Genomic DNA, 20964 nt, shown 5'->3' on the forward strand with positions numbered 1-20964 from the left:
ATATATATATATATATACACACACACATGTGTATATACATATACACACACGTGTATATATGTTCATAATAATATAATTACTTGGTCAAACGACTGTATATATAATTATATATATTTGGCCTCAAACATTTGATTGTTGTACATGATTAATGTTTTGCATGGGTGTGTTCTGCACGTGTTAAAATCCTGCTTTTGAAATTTCAACAAGGGGTTGGCTTGAAACACAGCAATGAAGGCTACTTATGGGACAGATCTGGTTGGTAGGCCATAGACTGAGGAAGTCCTCTGGATGGGGGAAGAAACTTTTCTCTTAAAGAAACTGGTCACGATGACATGATTTAAGCTTTTTTGCTGTCATAGTGGTAAAGTTTTTTAAAAACATGTCTAACACTTTGAGTACGACACTAGTCAAGTGGTTCCCAGCCCTGGTCCTCGAGGAACACAATCCTGCATGTTTTAGTTGCTTCTCTGCTCCAACACACCTGATTCAGTGGTTTAATGACTTCTTCAAGTTCTACAGAAACCTGGTAATCACCCATTCACTCAAATCAGGAGTGTCACATCGAGGAAATGACTAAAACATGCAGGTTGGTGTTCCTGAAGGACCAGGGTTACACCACAGCAAATGTAGACTCAGTATCTGTAAACTGGCTGTTGGAGCCATTTCTCTGTTAAAAGCAGGTGATGGCGACCATCTTGAATGGGTTTTACTCCAAAAATGAATCTGTTGTAGATTTGCATCAGATGATTGAGCTTCATGTCCGCTGGTTTAGGAGATGTTTTGCTAGTTACATGGCAGTGAGTGATAATGGACCCAAACAAAGCAGCCATCTGATATCTAAGTGGTATAAAAAAAGACTCACTTGGTCAAACTGTAAGTTTAATATGTTTGAGGTTTTTTATGACAAAATTTTCCTCTTTTAATGTTTGTTTGTTGCCTGCTGCAGGTAGGATGGTGACTACTCGTCACGTTACTCCTGTCATAAACACTCAATTAACACATCATTGAAATGATTGTAAAAGTACATGTTCAGTGATAAGTGGTATATATGTAGTTTCTTGCGCTCACCAAAATAATCCATGTTTTTGTCTTTATTTTTTACAGATGCAACAACAGACAGTGCTTTTGAGAAGAACGGGATTTTGACAATGACTTTGGATGCTTTCTTGACCAAGTCGCCAACTGAAAAATTTACCATCTGACTTTCAAATTGAAAAATGTCAGATTGGTGGGACTCATGTTTACTAATTTATACATGGAACAATCTTAACTTCTCTTAGACGTAAGGGGAACCCAGCAGCTGGTATTGCTTATTTAAAATACTTGATATAAGAGTTGGCAACGTTTTGTTCACACAACTCAACTTTTTTGTAAGCATTGATATTGGTTTCTTTTTTTTGACGAGGTTTTTGTTCACGTTAACTCTATGATTCAGTTTTTGAATAGAAAGGTTATATTCACCAATATTCTGGCAGCTGTGCTGTTTTTTGCATTTATACTGTAATTTTAGTGTATATTTTGTAAATTTAACTAATTTATTCTTCAAAACAATTCTTACTTTACACTTAAGAAGCTCAGCTAGTGTTTCCTTGTGTTGTATATTTAAATACTACAACTTTTCAGTATTTTCTAACTCAAGTGCATTATTAAACGCTATTTTTAAAAGAGTGAATATCTTGAGTTTTTATTACTGGACGTTTTTATTTGAGACCAACTTGTCTGCTCTGTTAGTTTGTGATGTAAATACTGTCAAAATGTTTGAGTTTTCTGTCTGCTAATTGTTTTCTAGACATCTAAGATAAGATAAAACTTTTATTGTCCACCAACGTGGAAATTTTCTTTCATCTCCAACTATAAAATAAAACACATTCATACGATCAAAATATCAACAATTTGTGCATAGAATGAAACACTGCATACCACAGGTAAATGTTACAGGTGAAGTCGGAATAAATGACTTCTTATAGGTGACCTGACTGACCATTATTGGACTTCTTATAGATGTTCTTCATTGCCTGAGGGACCCTATAACACCTTCCTGAGCTCAGGTTCAAACTGAAGAAAAAGATGCTATCTGCTAAAATACCATACCATTTTATTTATAGAGCACTTAAAACAGCAACAAGGCCAACCAAAAATATTCCTTGCTGTCTTCTGTGTTCGTTCTGCAAACAGTTGAGACAGCTTTTTGTGGTTTTCCCACTACCTGCCACTGCCAATTATTAAAAGTTTGTGTTTTAGTCTACAGCTCAGATGACCATACCAGTCAGGGAGTTGAAAAGTGAGTTGAAAAGTTAAAACACTTAACAATTGCCTTGTAGACGAGCTCTAGGTCAGGGCTATTCAACAAAACTGCTCAGGGGGCCACAGTTTGAAAGCCAGCAGCTCGGGCCGGAAATCCAGTGATTAAAGTCATCATGTATACAGTATAAACCCAAGTATTACGATGATTTGTCACCTTTTAAATTTGTTTATTTTATTGCATTGAATCAACATAACCCTATATATATATATATATATATATATATATATATATATATATATATACACACACATTTTTTTTAAATCAGGTCATTGGGCCGGATTGCCCCTGTTGAATAGCCCTGCTTTAGAGTTTGCTGACTAACCCCAAGACCATTAGTCTTCTTAAAAGATAGTTTCTGTGAGCATTTCTTAAATATATACTCTGTGTTTTCAGCAAAGGTGAGCTGACTGTCCAGGTATGACCCTAGGTATTTGAAATCTGCCACAGTTAAAACAAGTTCACTTAAAGGTCTTGTTTAGGGCATATAATTAATTATTTTGTCTTGGCTAAACTAATATCTAGTGTACTCTGACGGCACCATGTCTCCAGGGCCTTATGTAAGATAAATAAGAAACTTCACCTGTGGGCTTGTTTTCCGTTAAAAGTCCAGCCAGAGCCATGTCATCGGCATATTTAATTAAAATGCAGCTCTGGTCATTTTTTACAAATTAATTTGTAAAAAAGAGAATAACACGAGTGAGAACACAACCTTGAGGTGAGGGCAACCAGTGCTCACGGTGAGCACATGAGACGTGTTACCACCACCACAGACCCTCTGTGGACAACATGATAGGAAATCTCTGATACAGAGAACCAGGCCTCAGTGAACCTCTTTAAAAGAATATTAGCTTTCACTTGAGTTAAAAGCAGAACTAAAATCTACAAACAAAATTCTTAGAAAACTTTTGGGGTTCATCAAGTGTTTTGTAACTTCAGCAGAGTCAACACAGCATCATCAGGGCTTCTGTATGCAAATTGGAGTGGATCTAAAGCAGAGGCCACAAAATTGACCAGATGACTGAAAAGAACCCGCTCCATAGTTTTACGTAATATGGAAGTTATGGCAATAGGCCTAAAATCATTAAGTGCAGCAACACTCTGACACTGGCCTTATTATTGAAAATGTCCATGCTTTTGGAACTTTTCTCAAATTGATAAGGTACTGGAATAGCTGTGTAAAGAAACCTTTCAATTGGGCAGCATAGTCTTTTAACAGATTGGCTTTAAGGCCATCAAGGCCAGTAGCCTTGTTTGGTTTTAATTTAAAGAGGCTTGTTGCAACATCATGCTCACTGATGGCTATTGGAGTCTCCAAAGGAAGGTTCTTACACAATTCATCACTTTCTACCTTACAGTCCATGGTGTCAAATCTACAATAAAATTCATTCAGTTTAAAGTTTGCATTAGAATATTCAGTCCTTCCCAGCCTGTCTTATGTTACCTGAAATGAATCTTCCCTTTATTTTATTTTTAAACTCAATTTTAGCCTTTAAAATCTCCCCCGTTAACTGTCTCCTTTTCTCACACAGCAAATCCGTATCTCCAGCGTAGTGTCGTAATTAGAGGTTTTGGAGGCAGAACCCAATGGTGCAGGCAGGACTCGGAGACTTGGTAAAATAAATACTTTTAATAATACAAAATAATGAAGCTGTCAAGGCAGCAAAACTCACACTCTTGGAAGACATGTAAAAAATCACTATGAAAATGTAGGAACTCAGGAGGGGAAATCAGACGATGCCCAGACAATGAATAACACCAAGACACATACTTCTATACAAACACTGACAAGGACTAAACACAAAACACCTGTCAGGCTCACAGGTGTGGGAAAGGGGAAGTCACACAAGAGGAAACGGGACAGAGACACACCACTAGGGGCACAATCACCACATTACCCCCTCTTTAAAAGGAGGTCTCCAGATGTCCCAAAAAACCCTGCCCCCACTGAAGCACTGGAAGATGGGGCATTGGGACCAGCCCCCATTAAAGCATAGGAAGGAGGTAGAGTGTTGGCTCCCACCCACACTGAGACACTGGAAGGTGGGGTGTTGTGGGTTTCACCCACCATTCTGTTGTCAGGAAACTTGGGAACCATAGGAGGTCCAGAACCCACACCAGGCGAGGATTAGAGACAGGAGTCATCCTGGACCCTCTCTGAAACGCACGGAGCAGGTGGTTTGTGTGGGTTCTGAGGCAGCACAGTAGAGCTGGAGAGAGATGAGTGTTTAAACTCACTTCACACATCAACAATGTCACTCGGTCTGCCTATTTCCATCTCAGAAATATTAACCGTCTCCGCCCTTCTCTCACACCCCGCTCCACAGCCATCCTTGTTCACAGTCTTGTGACTTCTCGGATTGACTACTGCAACTCCCTTCTTTATGGCCTCCCCAACAAATCTCTCCAGAAGCTACAATTAGTCCAGAACTCAGCTGCCCGTGTCATAACTCAAACCTCCTCCTATAACCACATCACTCCAGTCCTGCAGCAGCTCCACTGGCTCCCGGTTAAATCACGCATCGTCTTCAAAATTCTTCTTCTCACTTTCAAAGCTATCCACAACCTTGCCCCTCCGTACCTATCTGACCTCCTACACATCTCCATCCCCTCTCGCTCTCTCAGATCCTCCTCTTCACTACACCTCCATGTACTCTCTGCCCGCCTCTCCACCATGGGCAGCAGGGCCTTCACCTGCTCTGCCCCTCATCTCTGGAACTCTCTACCCCCTGACTTAAGAAACACCACCTCCCTTTTTATACCATACCATACCATACCATACCAATTTATTTCTATAGCACTTAAAACGGCAACAAGGCCAACCAAAGTGCTGTACAAAAGAACACAAACATGCACAGCAGACAGGAAAACATAAAATAGAAATACAGATACAAATAGCAGCAGAAGCTAACTAAAATGGCCAACAGAGTAGAGAACAGACCGGGCCAAAACAAATCACACCGTGTTAAAGGCAAGCGAATAGAAGTGGGTCTTCAAGCGAGACTTAAAGACTGAGAGTGTGGGAGCCTGCCGGACACTCATTCCACAGTCGTGGACCTGCAACAGAGAAAGCCCTGTCACCCCTGAGCTTACGACGGGTTTCTGGGACTGAGAGAAGCATCTGGTCTGCTGACCTCAGAGCGCGGTGGGACATATGGCTGCAGAAGATCAGTGAGATAGGATGGGGCGGAACTGTTCAGTGATTTAAAAACATACATGAGAATTTTGAAATGGATCCGAAGGTGAATGGGTAGCCAGTGCAGGGAGGCCAAAACTGGCGTGATGTGCTCTCTATAGCCTGTACCAGTTAAAAATCGGGCTGCAGCATTTTGGACCAGTTGTAGACGAGCAATGGAGGACTGACTGATTCCAAACAGAAGTGAATTGCAGTAATCAAGCCTAGATGTTATGAAGGCGTGGATCACTGTCTCAAGGTTCTTTTTGGAGAGTATAGGCTTCAGCTTAGACAGCCGTCTCAGCTGAAAAAAACAGGATTTTACCATCATGTTTACGTGACTGTTGAGTTTTAAGGACGGGTCCATTATCACCCCCAGATTAGTGACCTTTTGTTTCTCTAGCGGGGCTAGAGAGAAAAGGTCAATGTCATGGTTCATGAGTGAGCCACTGGGATGGAACAGCATGACTTCAGACTTCTTCTCATTGAAGCTTAAGAAGTCTAAAGCCATCCAGTCCCGGATGTCAGCCAGGCAGTCAAGAAGAGGCTGAATAGAGCGTGTGCCTCTGTGCCTCAGGGGGAAGTAAATTTGGCAATCATCGGTGTAGAAATGAAAGGGTATGTCGTGTTTGCGGAAGATAGCACCTAGTGGCAGCAGGTATAAAGAAAAGAGAAGGGGACCGAGGATGGACCCCTGCGGTACCCCCCACTAGAGCGCTGTCGATGCCAAACTAGAATCTTTGATATTGACACAGAAGGTTCTGTCAGATAGGTAGGACCCAAACCATTTAAGGGCTGACCCTGTGATGCCCACCCACTGCTCCAGTCTAGAAATGAGGATCTTGTGGTCGATGGTGTCAAAAGCAGATTTAAGGTCCAATAGGACCAACAGCACAGAATCACCTGCGTCTGTGGAAATGAAAATGTCGTTAAAAACCTTCAGTAGAGCAGTTTCAGTGCTATGGCGAGATTTGAAGCCAGATTGGAATAACTCTAGGATAGCGTGATCCCCCAAAAACTGTTTCAACTGAGACTCCACAATTTTTTCCAGTAGTTTAGAGGTGAATGGGAGTCTGGAGACAGGCCGGAAGTTGGACATGACTGAGGGGTCAAGGTTAGGTTTTTTCAGGAGGGGCTGGACAGCAGCATGTTTAAAAGTTTTTGGCACCACACCTGAGGATAAACTGCTATTCAGAATAGCGAGGATAAAAAGACCCAGGGTAGGAAAAACTTCCTTTAGTAGTCGAGGGGGGACCACATCAAAGGGGGAACCAGATGGTTTCATGCTGCACATTACCTGCTCCAGAGAAGACAGAGAGATGGGCTCAAAGTGGTCAAACACAGCCACACACTGAGATAGGATGGACAGATCATGAGCTGGTGGAGAAATGAGTGCCCGGGTGTTTGCCACTTTTTCTAAAAAGAAATGGAGGAAGTTCTCACACAGCTCAGTTGAGGCTTCCAGAGGTGAAGGCTCACTGAGGTGTAGAACTGAGTTCAGGGTGGAGAAAAGAACTCGGGGGTTGTGGGAGTTGGAGACAATTAAATCTATTTTATATTCTTTATGTATTTTATATTCTTTATGCATTTTATATTCTTTATGTAATTTATATTCTTTATGTAATTTATTCCTGTTGATCTTTGTTCTTACTGTAAAGTGTCCTTGGGTGTCATGAAAGGCGCTTTTTAAATAAAATGATTATTATTATTATTATGAAACTGTTCTTTAAAAGTCCTTATGTTAATGAACAATTGATGAAACTTGGGGATCTGGGTTATTATAGGTTGAGACAGTAATAATTCTTCAGCTAGGGAGTAAGTGGTGTACTGGTATTCTGGATTGAGTTCAGTAGATGCGAGCAGATTTTGAAGTGTGTTGTTTAAAGCAATGGATTCAGGAGATGACTTATCTGAGAAGGAGGGTTGCTCCTCAAGAGATTCGACCGCTGACTCAGAAAGGAGCTGAATGGGCTTTCTTTCTGATTGGCCCCCTTTCGTCTGCTCCATCCACAAGTGGGGGTTGACTGCTCCTTCCCCTTTGAAATTCTCCTCAGCGCTTTAGGTGGTGCAGAGTGAGAGCAGGTTGAGTACTTTTCTCAGGTTAGCATCATGCTCCTCAATGTATTTGCCTCCGATAAGTATATCATCCATGATGATTGCGTAGGGGTAGCCAGTGAAGAGCTGCTCCATGGAGCGCTGGAACACTTCACTGACACATCTGATTCCAAAAGGCATCTGCAGGAATTTGTAATGACCAAAACAGGTGCTGAAAGTGGTTAGCATTGAGGATTTGTGGTCTAGAGAATTTTGCCTGAATGTGTTCTTTGGGGGACAGCATGGTGGCGCAACCGGTAGAGCTGCTGCCTCTCAGCGAGCAGGTCCCTGGTTCAAATCCCGGTCCAGGGGCCTTTCTGGGTGGAGTTTGCATGTTCTCTCTGTGCATGCATGGGTTTTTTCCAGGTACTCCAGTTTCCTCCCACAGACCAAAAACATGCATGTTAGACTGATTGGTAACTAAACTGGCCCTAGGTGTGAGTGAGGGAGTGAATGGTTGTTTGTCTCATTTGTCTCTATGTGTCCCTGTGATGGACTGGAGACCCGTCCAGGGTGTACCCCGCCCCTCGCACAGTGATTGCTGGAAATGGGCACTGGCGACCCCCATGACCCAAAAGGGAGGAAACTGGTAAAAGATAATGGATGGATGGAGTTCTTTGGGTGTAGAACTGAAAAAACTGTGGCATTATTTGTGATGCAACATCATCCACTGTGCGCATTAGGTGGTGTGGTCTTTTCAGATTTATTTTTAAGTCCTTATGATTGATGCAGATCCTTTTTGTTGGTAGCAACCATAGAGGATACCCAGTCAGTGGGCTCTGAGATTGATTTGATGACACCTAGCTCTTGCATTCTGTCCAGTTAAGCTTTGACATGATCTTTCATGGCGACTGGAATGCTATGTGCAGTGCGAACTACAGGCCTCACCTCCAGATCAAGCGTCATGGAATATGTGACTGGTAGCTTTCCTTGCTCATCTGTGAAAAGGTCACCATATCCACTTTTGATTTGCAGAGGGGACACACTGGTGTGGGGGTCTGGGTGTCCTCCCCCAGAAAATTTTGAATAAAGTAGATGCTATTTCCTAAAAAAATCACAAGCTTGTTCTTATCTTTTGTGGGCGTGTCTCGAAGAGTCTTAGGTGTGCCATTAGCTTACTATGTGTACACATGACAAGATGTGATTGGTCAACACGGCTTCAGTTAGAAGGAGATGAAGACGTGTGATGCAGATTGAGTTACAGTTGTCTTAGCGGTTAGCGGTTTAGCGTTCACTTCCGCTTATTTTTTTTAATTGTTTTTTACCTGTTTGGCAGTTTAGCATTAATTGTTTTGTTAGTGAAATATGGGTTAGCAAAACTAATGCTCTGGTTAGCTGTGCCCACCATTGACTGTAGGCGTGACGTTTTGGTGATTAAAAGTCTTGATTTGCATCAAACAGTCAAACAGGAATCATGGCTGAAAAGTTCTACTTTGGGTTTATCTGACCTTGACATCATTTCTCACATGCTTTTAGGAGCCTTGGTCTGTTTGTGACACCTTTAACCAGGCCTGGGATTTGTTTGTTTGTCTTTTTGTAAGAAAAAGCGTACTTACTCCATAGTCCAGAGACCTAAGGGCGACACAGCTAAATTGTTCCATATTTTCTCCACTTGTTGACTGTTGTCACTATGTTTGATGAGATTTCCATCCATCCATCATCTGCTGTTTGTTTCAACGTGGGGTTCAATCTTGGGGCAAGCAGCTTGAACGGTGAAGCTCAGACATCTCTTTCCACAGCCGCCTCTTCCTGCTCTTCTCAGGAAATTGCAAGAAGCTTCACCTTGCAGCTCAGCTCCTTTTTCCCCACAACAGACGGGCACAAAGCGTACAACACAGCTGAAGCTGCACCATCGGTCGAGCTCATGCCACATGCTTCCCTCGCTCATGAGCAAAACCTCTAGGAACAATGCTGTGGGGGTGGTCTCAGGTGACAGGCCAGACAAAGAGCAATTCATGATACTCGCATGGACAGAAGACAGCAAGGAGCTTCATGTTCTTCACATGGATGTAGAGTACTAGGACACTCCTGGAGCCTGGCCTGGAGGTGGGGTTTGTCAGGGGGCACCTGGTGACCGGGTTTCCCCCCCATGGGAAGCCTTTTTGTAACCTTCTGACTCCTAGCGTTTAACAGTTTTGTGTGCGCTGATGCATGGACTTCATTGTGGGGCACAGCTGAAAAAAAGTCAGGAAAATCCCAGCAGGACAGCTGAACTTTATTTATACTGTACATGGATTAGTAACTTTAACTGATGGCAGATGTGGCCAAAACAACAAAGGTTGAAATTAAATCTAAATGTGCATAAACAACTCATTACTTATACAACCAACTTTTTGCACCTTTTTTTCCTTGCAAGAGATTGTCTTTTTACTTTTTTCAGATAAACTGTATATCACAATAAAGGCAGAAAAAGTTTTGAAATAATTTATCACGGTTTCATCATTTGTACAACACAGAAATGTGGCATTTTATCAAAGGTGTTTGTTTTTAAACACACTACCTAATGATGAGGCAGATGAGGAATTAATGCACAACTGCTGTCAAAGCAGCAAAACGCAACTATTTCTTATCTCAGACCTCCAAAAATCTAAATGACCCTAACAGATTTTGGAAAACCATCAAATCTCTCTCAGGCAGCCCCCAATCATCTGACCTCCCATCACAACTTCTCATTAACTCTGTTCCTGTGTCAAATAAGCACGAGATCCTGAACTGTTTCAACAAACATTTTGTTGCTTCTAGTTCTTTATTTGACACAGTTACTAATGGAAGATCAGCCACTTCACTTAATAACCAAACTTCTACAAATCAAATCCCTCCTACAAGTCAATCCTCAGTTAATCACAGCTTCTCTTTTTCTCCATTCTCAGTCAGTGAGGTCAATAAACTGTTAAAAGATCTTGATCCTAAAAAATCTGCAGGTCCAGATGAACTTCCACCTTATTTCTTAAGGCTGGCCGCTCATATCTTCACAGTCCCTGTGACCCACATCTTCAATCTCTCCATAAGACAAAACTCCATCCCAGACACTTGAAAAACAGCCTTTGTTCTACCTTTGCTGAAGGGAGGTGACCCCACCTCACTGAACAACTATCGACCAATCTCTAAACTCTGCATTTTAGCCAAGGTTCTAGAAAAACTGATGAACTCTCAAATCAAAAATTACCTGGACTCATTTAACATCTTACCTCCACATCAATCTGGTTTCAGGAAACAACACAGCACAACGACTGCTTCACTGAAGGTTCTTAATGATGTTGTTGAAGCACTGGATGCTAAGGATTATTGTGCTACACTTTTCTTAGACCTGTCTAAAGCTTTTGACACTGTGGATCATAACATCTTGTGTCATAAACTCTCAGAAATCGGTTTCTCAGATCACACCATTGGTTGGTTCTCTAACAATCTTTCAGACTGGAGGCAATGTGTTCAACATAATGGTACTTCCTCCAGTTATTTAACAGTCAACAATGGTGTACCACAAGGCTCAGTCTTAGGACCCACCCTCTTTACAATCTACATACATAATGTAGGTCAAAACATCCCTGATGCAGCCTTACATTTCTATGCTGATGACAGTTGTTTATTGTAGAGCTAAAACAGTTGCTAAGGCTTTCCAGCTTTTGCAATCTGCATTCAACATCATCCAGACAGATTTGTTTCGCCTCAAACTTGTCCTAAACGCCGACAAAACCAAAGGGATGCTTTTTTCAAACAGGAAGTCAGTCCCAGCAGTTCTTCCTCTGATTTCATCCTCAAATGGTGTCCTGATTGAGTTTGTTGATTCCTATAAATATTTGGGTATCTTGGTCGACACATCTCTCTTTTAAGCTCCATGTGGAAAACCTAGTAAAGAAACTGAAAGTTAAACTGGGTTTCTTTTTCAGAAACAGCTCCTGTCTAACTCTGAATGCTAGAAAACACCTTGTATCTGTGACTTTCCTTCCTTCCATTGATTACGGTGACATTATTTACATGAACGCTCCTACAAGAACCCTGCAGATGTTGGATGCTGTCTATCATGGTGCACTAAGATTCATAACTGGCTGTGATTATCGTACCCACCACTGCACCCAGTATTCACTGGTTAACTGGACATCATTAACTTCACGCAGACTCTCTCACTGGTACATTTTCATCTTTAAATCACTTCTTGGTCTGTTGCCTTCATACATCTCCTCCTACATGTCTCTGTGTGAGTGCAGCTACGGAGTGCGCTCTCAGGACATTATTACCTGCAGTGTTCCCTCAGTGAGGACTGAACTAGGCAAAAGGGCCTTCTCCTACTCCGCTCCTGTTTCCTGGAATATCTTACAAAAAGATTTGAAGCTCTCTACCTTGACCTCTCTAAGTGTCTTTAAGAATCTGTTGGACACCTGGCAGGGGCCAATGCAGACATGTTCCTGTTTTTAGTTTTCTACATTCGCCTTATAATCTAGCTGTTTTGTTACTTTTTTGCCATCTTATTTGTAAAAAAAAAAAAAAATTTAATCTGTATGCCTTTTTATAACCGTCTATTGTTGTTGCTGTTGTCCATTGTTGTCATGATTCTTTGTTGAAATCAGGTCTCTCTTGTAAATGAGTCCTCGAGGCTCAATGGGATTTACCTGTCTAAATAAAGGTTGAATGAATGAAAAAAATGATCAGGTGTTTATTTTCTATTTTAAAAAGCCCTAAAATGATGGAAAGCTAAATAAAACTTTCACATTTTGAATGATTTTAACATTAGTAAGAAGTTGCCAACAAAAAGACAGCAGGCATATCTTTCCTCTAAGGTAATTTTAAACATAAAACTAAAAAAAGGCAGGTCTTGTTTGGTTCAGGCAATAAAATTATTTTAAACAATCTATAAAACCTGAGGTGGTTTTAACAAAAACTAGGATTCAAGGTTTTAAATGACAAGTCAAAGAAGTCGAGAAACATTTTATTTAAAATATAATTCTGGCCTGTTGCTCAAACAGAATCATGAGGGTATGAGCTCCTACAGTTTGGTCAGTTTTAATCTAATAAACCAGCACCACCTTGTGTAAACCGTTAAACCTGCAGGGAAACTATACATTCAAACCAAAGATCTCAGTTACTTCAAGTTTCCTTGATATTCGACAAAAATATAAAGAAGCGTTGTGATTTCGCTCGTTTTCTTTGAGCTACTTGTTACATTTTTGCACCGTGTGGCTCAGCGGTGAGAAAATGAGAAACTAAAAATGCTCGGGAGCAAATGGCCGTGGAGCCGATCGTCCTGTTGACCTTTGACCTGTCAGAGCCTCAGGCTGAGCTAACTGTTAGCTACAGGTCATCTATAGCTTAGGGCAAGTTGTTGTAACAGATAATCAAATCCTATTTCGCTTACTTTCTCAAACTTGAATTTGATATCTGACATATCATTTGATCTACAAAATAATTTATTAAATGTCGAGAAAAAAATTGTAGGCTTCCCCAATATAAAGATAAATAAAAAAATAAAAATAAAAAAACAATTAAAGAACAGCGACCCAGAAACTTAGATTTGCAATGAACACTTTGTGTGTGATACCCGTCATTGTTTACGGTTTTGTTTTGAATAATGACTCAACACTTGAGATTGTAAATATTTAAAATGTTCGTCTTTTTTTTTAGATAATTACAACATTAAATCTAGATAGAAAATAATGTGGATATGTTGAGGTGAATTGCGTTTGTGATAACGTATTTTTTGGACTATACGGCGCACTAAAATCCTTTAATTTTCTTAACAATCGACAGTGAGCCTTATAATCCAGTGCACCTTATATATGAATTCTGGTTGTGCTTACTGACCTTGAACCAATTTTATGTGTTACAACTGAACAATGTTGAGAGTTATTGTGAATAAAGTTTGACTTATCCGACTGTTTTGTTTTGCTTAATGCGTCTTATAGTCCAAAAAATACGGTATATGAAATATTGATCATTGTAATAGCCTTTATTTAAATTGGAGAAAAATTCTCTGCACTATATGCTAAGGGAGATTACCTTCAAAATTTTACACAATATTCATCCAGCGAAAAAACATTTGAACGATTTAAGCTTAATTGACTACTCTTGTTCTTTCTGTGAATCCAATGTTGAAACAATTCCACATTTATTTTTTCAATGTGCATACAGTAAGATATTCTGGACTGATTTACAACACTATATACAGCATGATAAAACCAGACGAAGAATCACCTTTGATGAAAGAGACATTATCATTTTTTTAAATAATAAAGATATGGACAAAGACGCAACTCATTTTATACAACTGCTCCTCTGGAAATATTACATTCATAAAGCCATTCTAACTCCAAACCAAACATTGGATACTTCCTCCAAGAACTTTTTAATTATGACTCAAATATCAAATACATCCCCAAAGACGACTCGACAAGTTCAAGATTCATCATGAACCACTTGACAACCTCTATGTAGTACTGTTTCAGGCATTTTGTTTGTATTATTGATGTTGACTGGTTAACAACCAGATGTTTTGTATGTCTTATAAAAAAAAATTAAAAAAGTTCGGCGGAACGTTTCCAAAATAAAAGCACAACTTAAACAACAAAGTCCATACTCAATAATCCAGGTATACAATCCAACATTTCCAAACTGTCCACACAAAATTCATAAAAATGTATTTAATGATAAAACGGTTTGCCATAAACTTCCTGCTTTTGCTCCGAAAGTGATGAGCCGCATTTGTGCGCATGCGCAGAAGGAATTTTCGGGGTTGGGTTTATCGGCGGACTCAAGATGGCGACTCTGGCAAAAGCGCCAACATATTTACAGAAGTAAACGTCCATAACTAAGTGAGGTAGTAGGTTCCCCCGAGCGCTTTGGGGCTTTTGTGAGACATGAAGACCCGGAGCATGACTTCGAAGTGGAACTGACCGGAATTTGTACCGTAACAAACCCCGGAGAGATGTGCGAGAGCTATGCCCGCTCGCTGCTGCGTGTGTCGGTGGCGCAGATCTGCCAGGCTCTGGGCTGGGATGCGGTTCAGCTCACAGCGAGCGATCTGCTGTCCGATGTGCTGCACAGGTACATCCAGCAGCTGGCCAGGGTTTGCCACCGGTACTCTGAGCTGTGTAAGTGCTCCGTTTAATACTCTGCTCACTTTTTCACACCATTAAAGCCAAAGTTGTCGATCACGTTGTTGTCGACTTGTTCTGCAGCTGGCGCCCCCTAGCGACCATGTGTCAAAAAGTACAGTAGCTGCACAGCTGAGCAGCTTCCACACGCTTCAGCAGAATGTGCTACTGTCCAGCTGTTTTCACCATGTCCGTTTTAAATGCTTTTGTTTCCCGTAACATCTGTAAAATGACTGTTCTATCATCTAAAACGTGCTGGTCCCATGACAGCAACTTCATGTTATGAACATTAAAACTACATACTGGGGCAGAAGAGTCACAGGAGCTTGTGTTTAATTGCTATTTGATGGTGCTGTGTTTCAGACGGAAGAACAGATCCAGTGCTGGATGATGTCAGCCAGGCCTTCAGGTTGATGGGGGTCAATCTGAGCGAGCTTGAGGACTACGTCCACAACCTGGAGCCGGTGGCCTTCACTCATCAGACGCCTCTGTTTCCTGTCAGCAAGAACAATGTTCTGCAGTTTCCTCAGCTGGGACTGAGAGATGTAGAGGAACGAAAGGATTATATTCCAGATTACATGCCACCCCTGGTCTCCCTGCAGGAAGGTCTGTACGGTTCTGGGTACATTACTTCTAATATGCTTTTATTAATTTTTTTTTAGTAAATTAAGTTATTTGTTTTGCTGAAACTGAGAAGTAGTTCTTTGCAGACCCAGAACACACAATCTACTTTGCATTTACAGCTGATGGCTAAACACCATTTGATCAGCAGATCTAAAATATGATTCATGTTCAAGCACTTTGCATAAAAACATTAACCTTCACACCAGGTCTGCACCATCATAAACTGCTCTGCAGACAATACTTCAGCTTCAGAAAATACTCTCATTTTTAGCTTTTGCTCGTTTAATGAGTCACAGTTTTAAATGAAATGTATGAAATTGTTTTTTTTTTTATCTACTTTTAGTTTTAAAAGTGACATTTTTTATGAATTATAAATGTTGATAACTGCAGTTTGATTTCTTCTTATGAGTTTGGTCCAAAAAAAAAAAAAGTACAACCCGCTCAGAATTAAAAATGTATTGTAGCAATGAGATTTACAGAGAGATTAATCATCATTTAATCTGCTGGTACGGGCCTCTCTTTTTTTTAAAGTTTTGCTAATCGGCCGTGCATCTACATATTAATCAATTACCAAGGAGGAAAATAAAGATGCAGCAGCTCAACCAGCTCACTGTAGCCCACATTTAAATGTTTTTCAAATATTATATTAAGGATATTATTATGTTTAATTAAATAAAAACGCATAGGCCATAAATAAAACAGCGTTGACGTTGGTCGTCGGCCATAGAACAATTCAAAATGATCAAGCTCTAATGAGAATTATTCTTCTTTGTCTTCGTGCTCGACAGAAGAAGAGGAGGAAGAGGTTCCTCCAGACATGGGCACTTCAGCTGAAGCGATGCAGGTGGCTTTGGAGGAGGAAGAGGAGGAAGTAGATGAAGACGAGACTGTCAATGATGAAAATCATCCACTAAAGAGACACTTGGACAGTCCCGATGCAGCTTTGGGCATGATGCCCACCTCCAAGAGGCCACGCCTGTACCCCGGCCTCAGCCCAGAATGGGGCGTGGAGCCCAGGGAGCCCCTCACATCCCTTAACCCACAGCGTGTTCCTCCTGGCATCCTTCCCTCTCATGACAGCCTCGACCCCCTGTCACCTGAAATGCCATCGATACCCCTTCCTTCGTTCAGACCTCAGCCGATAATACCCAAACTCCCTGATCAGAAGGGTCTCCTCACTCCTGTAAGAAAGCCGAAGGTTTCCTCCCCTGGCAGACAACGGACTAAGTCCCCAAAAGGGGTCATTCCAGTTCCAGCAGTCAGCAGTCCCATTCATTCTCCAAAGCCGTCTAAGGAAAGGAAGAAGTCTCCAGGCAAGATGAAGAGTCCTAAAAGCCCCAAGAGCCCAAAGATGAGTTTAGCTAAAACACCCCAACCTCAGAGCAAAGCAGATGTTTTGCACAAGTTCCCACTGTCTGCGCTGAGCGAGAGGATGGGCAAAGAAAACATTCACATGCGTCTGGGTCTGGAGGACCGGGAGTTGTTCAAAGGCCCGTTTGAAAAGCCCGAGCCTGAAAACAAGGCCATCGATGACTCTATTGATGCCGTGATAGCGAAGGCGTGCGCCGAGAGGGAACCTGATCCGTTTGCTTTCTCCTCTGGCTCTGACTCGGACAGCAATGGGTTCTCCAGCCCCAGGAGGCTGACCATATTGGAGCCGTCTACACCCAAAGCTCCCTTAGGAGTGGGCAACTTGTTTAAAGACACATCTACACCTCTTCATCTTCATCTTCATCCGCACCTGGGCCTCGGCAATTGGACGATGGATGATTCAATTAACGAGGTGGTCCGGAAGGCCAACCAGGTGGGTCCGCCCGCACCCCCTCAGAGTCAAGCCACCTACGTATCGTCGGGATCAGCCTCGCCTCCGACTCCGGAGCCCCTGCTGAAGGTGTTTGAGGAGAAGATCAAGATGGTGTCACCGTTAGACGTGAAGAAGAAGCTGAAAAAGGAGCTGAAAACTAAAATGAAGAAGAAGGACAAAGAAAAAGCAAAAGACAAAGATCGGGAGAAGGATAAGAGCAAGCTGAAAGAGAAGAACAAGGATAAGAACAGGGACAAAAGCAAAGAGTCTTCCAAGGATGTCAAGATGCCCTGGAAGGAGTTTGGCCTGAAGGACGAAGAGCTCTTTGCTCAGCATGACTTTATTCTGCCGGAGGGCTCCATCAAAATCAAATCAAGAGATGGAGACGGCCCAAAGAAGGAGAAGGAGAAACACAAAGACAAAAAGAAGGATAAAGAAAAGAGTAAAAAGGACAAAGATAAGAAGGACAAGGGTAAAGACAGGAACAAGGAGGACAAACAGAAACCGTCTGTGATGCCTCCGTTTGGTCTGAGTGAAATCCCGCCGCTCTTCAGCCCTTCGACCTGCCACCGTGTGCCCTCCATGCTGCCGCCGCTGGCACCCATCCTCCACGAGAAGGAGGGCAAGAGCAAGGACAAGGAGAAGAAGAAGGAAAAGAAGGAGAAGAAGAAAAAGAAAGACAAGGACAAGGAGCGAGATAAGGCTAAAGAAAAGGAGAGGGAGAAGGAAGAGAAGAGGAAAGAGAAAGAGATGGAAAAGGAAAAACGAGAGAAAGACAAAGAAAAAGAGCGGATTCGATTGGAAAAGGTAACTTTTGGTTTGGTTTTGCATTTGGGCTGTTTGTTAGATTGTTGCCAAACGTGACCTTTTTATTCCTGCGTGTTCAGATCAAACTGGAAACTGCAGCTGCCTTACCATCTCCAGTCATCCCCAGGCTGACCCTCAGGGTGGGGGCCGGCCAGGACAAAATGTGAGTACATCAGAGTTTTACGGAGGCTTCTGGTGATCGTCAGAACTCTGCTGAATGTCTTTACGTCATATACTTTTATTAAACCTTTTTTGTGGGACTGAGTTCTGTCTGTTTTGTGATGGTCACAATTTTCCAATCCTCAAAAATATGTTGATAATTATTAAAGTATTACTGCTTTTTATGAGCAACACTTAGACCTGTCACAATAACAAATGTTGCTGGGCGATTAATTGTCTCGGAAATTATTGCGATAAATGATAATATTGTTTGAAATTTGACAATAATTAGTAATTGTTGTCAAATTTAAGCAGAAATATTGGTTTTGAGTGTAGCACCTTTTTCGACCACTGGATGGCAGTACAAGACCGTTTGAACCGAAAGATGGATAGTGAGGGAGCGAGCAGTGTCTCTTTAAGAAAATGGGAGGGAGGCTCCTTGACGTGACATGGGCTGTCTCTTCTGTTCTCAAAATGGCGGATGCTCTGTGTGGTTTGAGCTCTTTGGCATAGTATTTTTCACTTAAAGTTTGTCATATAAAATCTGTAAACAAGTTCTCAGCTTCTTTTTGCAGAGAAAAACAACTTTTTATATGAACGCACAGGTTTAAACTGTGAATTTTGGAGCTTCGACAAGACGGAGGTTTTTTCTCGAGGTCGGCCTGTTAGCTTAACTCGTAGCTTAGCTTCTCAGCTTAGCTGCTTTTAACGATCCAAAAACACGATTTTGGACGGTTACAACAGATTTTAAAGAGAAAAGACAAAGGGAGGGGTCAGTGACACCGGAGTTGAGCTTTTTGTCATCCAGTGTCTTCAGTAGAAAGAGACGAAGAAATGTTTAAGCTGATAAATGAAAATGAGGGTCGATAATCATGTGATTAATTGATTTATTGCTTATCACGACAGGCCTATCAACACTATCAGTTATTTAGCGAAAGCATGTTTCCGATGTCCATAGATTATAGTTGTTCATTTATTTCATGAGTGTAAATTTGTTCCTTGTTTGCGTCACAGGCACCATGTTTCGCTTGTTATTCTCTGTTATTCCTGCAACTTTTAGGTGCTTTTTAGTTTTTGCGTCTTTTTTTAAAACTCTGTTCAGCTTTTTGCACTTATTAATTTTAATCCTCACTATTCCAGCAGACTTATTTTCAGAAGGCATAAAAAATGTGCACTAGGGGAGTGGTGGCGCAGAGGTTAGAGAAGGTGGGCCTGTGATCGGAAGATCGTCGGTTCAAGCCCCGGTACTGACAACATCAAAAATGTGGGTGGGGTAGGTGAAGCACTCACACCTGCCCCCACCCTCATTCGTCCCACTCTGGGCCCTTGAGCAAGGCCCTGAACCCCCACCATCTGCTCCTCCAGGTGTCCTAGACGGCAGCTCTCTGCTCCACACAGAGGGCTGTGGTGGCTCGGTGTCTGTGGTTGTGTCAGGAAGGACATCCGGCGTAAAAATAACTGCCAGGTCTTCGTGCGACTTGGTTCGCTGTGGAGACCCCTGACACAGGGAGCAGCTGAAAGAAAAATAAATAAATAAAAATTAAAAAACGTGCACTGATGCAAGTGTTCGAATTTTAAAACTATTAACTGCCCAGCGTACGTTGATGTGTGTGACCTGTGCTGCAAAAGGAAACGGGACTTTTTCAGTATTCACTTTTTATCATTTTCAAACTCTCCATCTCAGCAACTTTAAAATAAAAGTTTGTTTAAATGTAGGCGTTTATCTCCTGGGCTGCCCACAAACTGCTTTTGTTTACACGCGTGCCATTTTGTAAACTATTTTTATTTCTCTAAAATGATCTAATTGGAAATTCCAACTCCATATTTTAAAAGAAGAATCCCCAAGTTATCACACGGACGCCAAACATTATACGAAGGGATTTCCCTATGGCAGCCGACAGAGAAAAATATTTCATTTTAAATGACGTTGAAAGGATCGTTTCTGAAGACAAGCCTGATACAAAACTTGGATTTAAAGGCAGATTAGAGATATTAGGATTATAGTTACTGGGCTACATGGTGTCTTTATGGACTCGTTTTTATGAAAATCTCAATTATGGCAAAAATCATTGCTTTTGCTCTCTTTTTCAACTCAGCCTGTTCTCATTCTGACTACGGGTCATTTTGCTGACACGGCTCGCATGTCGTCATCCACCTTCATCCTGATCATGTCGTGCTGAGATGATGGAGTAGTGTCCGTTTTGATCAGTTACCGTTGTGTGATTATACGAGGAGGTCGTGCTCAGAGTGTTGATGAGCAGCTTCCACCAATGAATGTTAGCTCAACATTTATAAATCTGACTGAAACATGTTTGTGCTGTCAGCCTTCTTAAATACACGTAGCTCTAAAAGGTTTTGTTACACGTTCAGCTGTTAATGCTTCAGTAAAATTCTTCCAGTGGTTCATGAGATATTTTGCTAACAGGCAGTCACAGGGAAAACAGTATTGTCCTGAGCTTGTGTTGATACTGTGTTGTGTTCATCTCTACAGAGTTATCAGCAAGGTGGTTCCGAACTCCGAGTCCAGGACTCCTGGACCCAGGACTCCTGCTACCAAGTCGGCTCCTGGGATCCGTCCTCGGACCCCCCTGCCTCCGCCGATTCTCGCTCCGGTCGCTCCGTCTCTGCCTCTTCCTGCCTCCCCGCTCCCACCTGCTCCTCCCCCAGCATTGTCACTGCTCCCCCCTCCCCCCATGCTGCCTCCTGCCGTCTCCACCAAGACGCCGGTCCGCAGCGTCGTCACTGAGACCGTCAGCACTTACGTGGTAAGTTCATCACATCCAACGTTGAGTGAGCTTTAGTGAGAAGTTTAACTGAAGTCAAGAGGAGTCTGCTGCTTTGTTTACTCCTCTGTAGATATTCTGTGATGTTTGTGTAACAGCTGTTTGTGTAACAGCTGTTTGTGTAACAGCTG

General features: G+C 41.9%; 2 protein-coding genes across 2 annotated transcripts in view; both read left to right on the plus strand.

The window, feature by feature from the left end:
* The window catches only part of LOC119416382 (protein TASOR 2), a 17488-nt gene extending 16168 nt beyond the window's left edge, over positions 1 to 1320 (plus strand). The window contains exon 6 of the mRNA XM_037683616.1: positions 1105 to 1320. Coding sequence (XP_037539544.1) covers positions 1105 to 1202 — 98 coding nt within the window. The 3' untranslated portion in view covers positions 1203 to 1320. The remainder of the gene's footprint in view (positions 1 to 1104) is intronic.
* A 12968-nt stretch (positions 1321 to 14288) lies between these two features.
* Positions 14289 to 20964, plus strand: part of taf3 (TAF3 RNA polymerase II, TATA box binding protein (TBP)-associated facto) — an 11390-nt gene continuing 4714 nt past the window's right edge. The window contains exons 1-5 of the mRNA XM_037683617.1: positions 14289 to 14653; positions 15020 to 15262; positions 16069 to 17891; positions 17972 to 18054; positions 20542 to 20815. Coding sequence (XP_037539545.1) covers positions 14488 to 14653; positions 15020 to 15262; positions 16069 to 17891; positions 17972 to 18054; positions 20542 to 20815 — 2589 coding nt within the window. The 5' untranslated portion in view covers positions 14289 to 14487. The remainder of the gene's footprint in view (positions 14654 to 15019; positions 15263 to 16068; positions 17892 to 17971; positions 18055 to 20541; positions 20816 to 20964) is intronic.

This window comes from Nematolebias whitei, chromosome 10, assembly GCF_014905685.2.
Source record: "Nematolebias whitei isolate Nwh7 chromosome 10, NemWhi1, whole genome shotgun sequence".
Taxonomy (NCBI): Eukaryota; Metazoa; Chordata; class Actinopteri; order Cyprinodontiformes; family Rivulidae; genus Nematolebias; species Nematolebias whitei.